Consider the following 1,640-nt stretch of genomic DNA (forward strand, 5'->3'; position numbering starts at 1 on the left):
GGTCGCTGTTAGGGCCCCCCGGAGCCTTCTCTTCTCCAGGTGAACAACCCCAGCTCCCTCAGCCTGTCCTCACAGCAGAGCTGCTCCAGCAGCCCTCTCATCATCTTTGTAGCCTCCTCTGCTGCAGTAGATTCATATCCTTCTTGTACTGTGGGCTCCAGAACCGGATGCAATACTCCGCCAAAATGTACATCACCAAAAAGGCAGCCTGGAAGTCAGCGACACAGCCAGCGCATCTATATTGAAACTTCCTGACGTTCAATATCTTGGAAAAGAATTCAATATAATTTGTTGACGAGAGCAAGGGAGGATGGTGGCAGGAAGAGAGAACGACGCACGTGCTTACCCCACTAGCAGTCCTGATGGGCTTGGCCTTCAGCTTCGGTACGAGCACCTTGCGGAACTGCGGCGGAACGGCAGCGATGATGTCAACCAACCGTGGCTGCGCCGAAAGCCCGTACTTGGCCGACGTCTTGGTTTTCAGCCTGAAAGCAGGAACACCTCAGATGAACAACTCCAACCCGGCTTGCGTGCCCGTGCTGCCCGGCATGGGAACTGTGTTCAGTTCCAGGCAGGTTCTCCCAATTTGCTTTTCCACATAATTTATCTAAAAAACGCAAAGTAATTCCTTGCAGCAGCTGCACTGCGTATCAAGACACCAAAACTAAACTCCAACATATATGCAACAACTGCCAATGTTTTTAGTTTCATTTTTCTTCTAAATATGGTTTTGTTAAAACATTGTGAAAGCTGCCAACAGGCTGCAGCTTACTCGTTTTCAGGGATTTAATTCTTTACATGTCTCCTGTGCGATTAACACACGGACTCTAGCTGGGTTCATTTCTAAGATGTTCATGTCAGTTATTTCCAGTATCAGCTAAAAGTTTGCAGCTTTATCACATAATTGAAATGCCAACAGTGGGACAAATTCAGGTTTTGCTATTCCTTGGAAAGAAGGAAAAGCTTTCTCTAAACAACTTCCTTTACAACATTTCAATAAGAAAATCTGATTTAAACTTTATCCCTATACTAATCTTCCCTGGGACTGACTTTCAGACAATGAAGGATGAAGACGGGTGAAAGAGCAAAAAAAGAATGGCAAGAGTCTTATAGTTTTTCACCAATACAACCTGTTTTGTACTCCGAGCATTTTAAAATAAAGCCTGAATGTAACAGACTGTAGAGGAAACACTCACAGCTGGCGGACCAGCTCCTCAGCATCATCCCAGAGTGACTTACTTGTTCAGATTCACATCTTTTCCCTGCTCGTGAGCCTCAATTAACTGTTTTATGATGTCGGCGATCGTCATCATCATCAGCTCCGCATGGCTGAGGTCTCCTGATAGAAAACAAAACAACAAAACCTGTGTAGAGCCAGTGCTTTCCAACTGCTTGTACCAACCCAGGCGCACCCGCTCTGCAGGTCATTTTTAATCCTTCCGACAACTGCTGCCTGCAGGGGGGATTTCACCGCCTCGTTATCACTCTTGATTTGCAGCATTCCCCAAAGAAATGCCAGTCACAGCCTTGTACTGCTCATTTGCTTTTACTTCTAGGAGAAACACAAAACTGGGAGGTGTGACTGACACACCAGAAGGCTGTGCTGCCATCCAGCGTGACCTGGACAGGCTGGCAGAGAG

The 1,640-nt window shown here is 46.6% G+C and overlaps 1 protein-coding gene across 1 annotated transcript in view; it reads right to left on the reverse strand.

The window, feature by feature from the left end:
* Nucleotides 1-1,339, reverse strand: part of ELP3 (elongator acetyltransferase complex subunit 3) — a gene marked incomplete at both ends in the record, with an annotated part of 9,054 nt that extends 7,715 nt beyond the window's left edge. The window contains 2 exons of the mRNA XM_009869471.1: nt 347-485; nt 1,240-1,339. Of these exons, the coding sequence (XP_009867773.1) occupies nt 347-485; nt 1,240-1,339 (239 nt within the window). The remainder of the gene's footprint in view (nt 1-346; nt 486-1,239) is intronic.
* Between the last annotated feature and the right edge of the window lie 301 nt (nt 1,340-1,640).

This window comes from Apaloderma vittatum, unplaced genomic scaffold, assembly GCF_000703405.1.
Source record: "Apaloderma vittatum isolate BGI_N311 unplaced genomic scaffold, ASM70340v1 scaffold3715, whole genome shotgun sequence".
Classification (NCBI taxonomy): Eukaryota; Metazoa; Chordata; class Aves; order Trogoniformes; family Trogonidae; genus Apaloderma; species Apaloderma vittatum.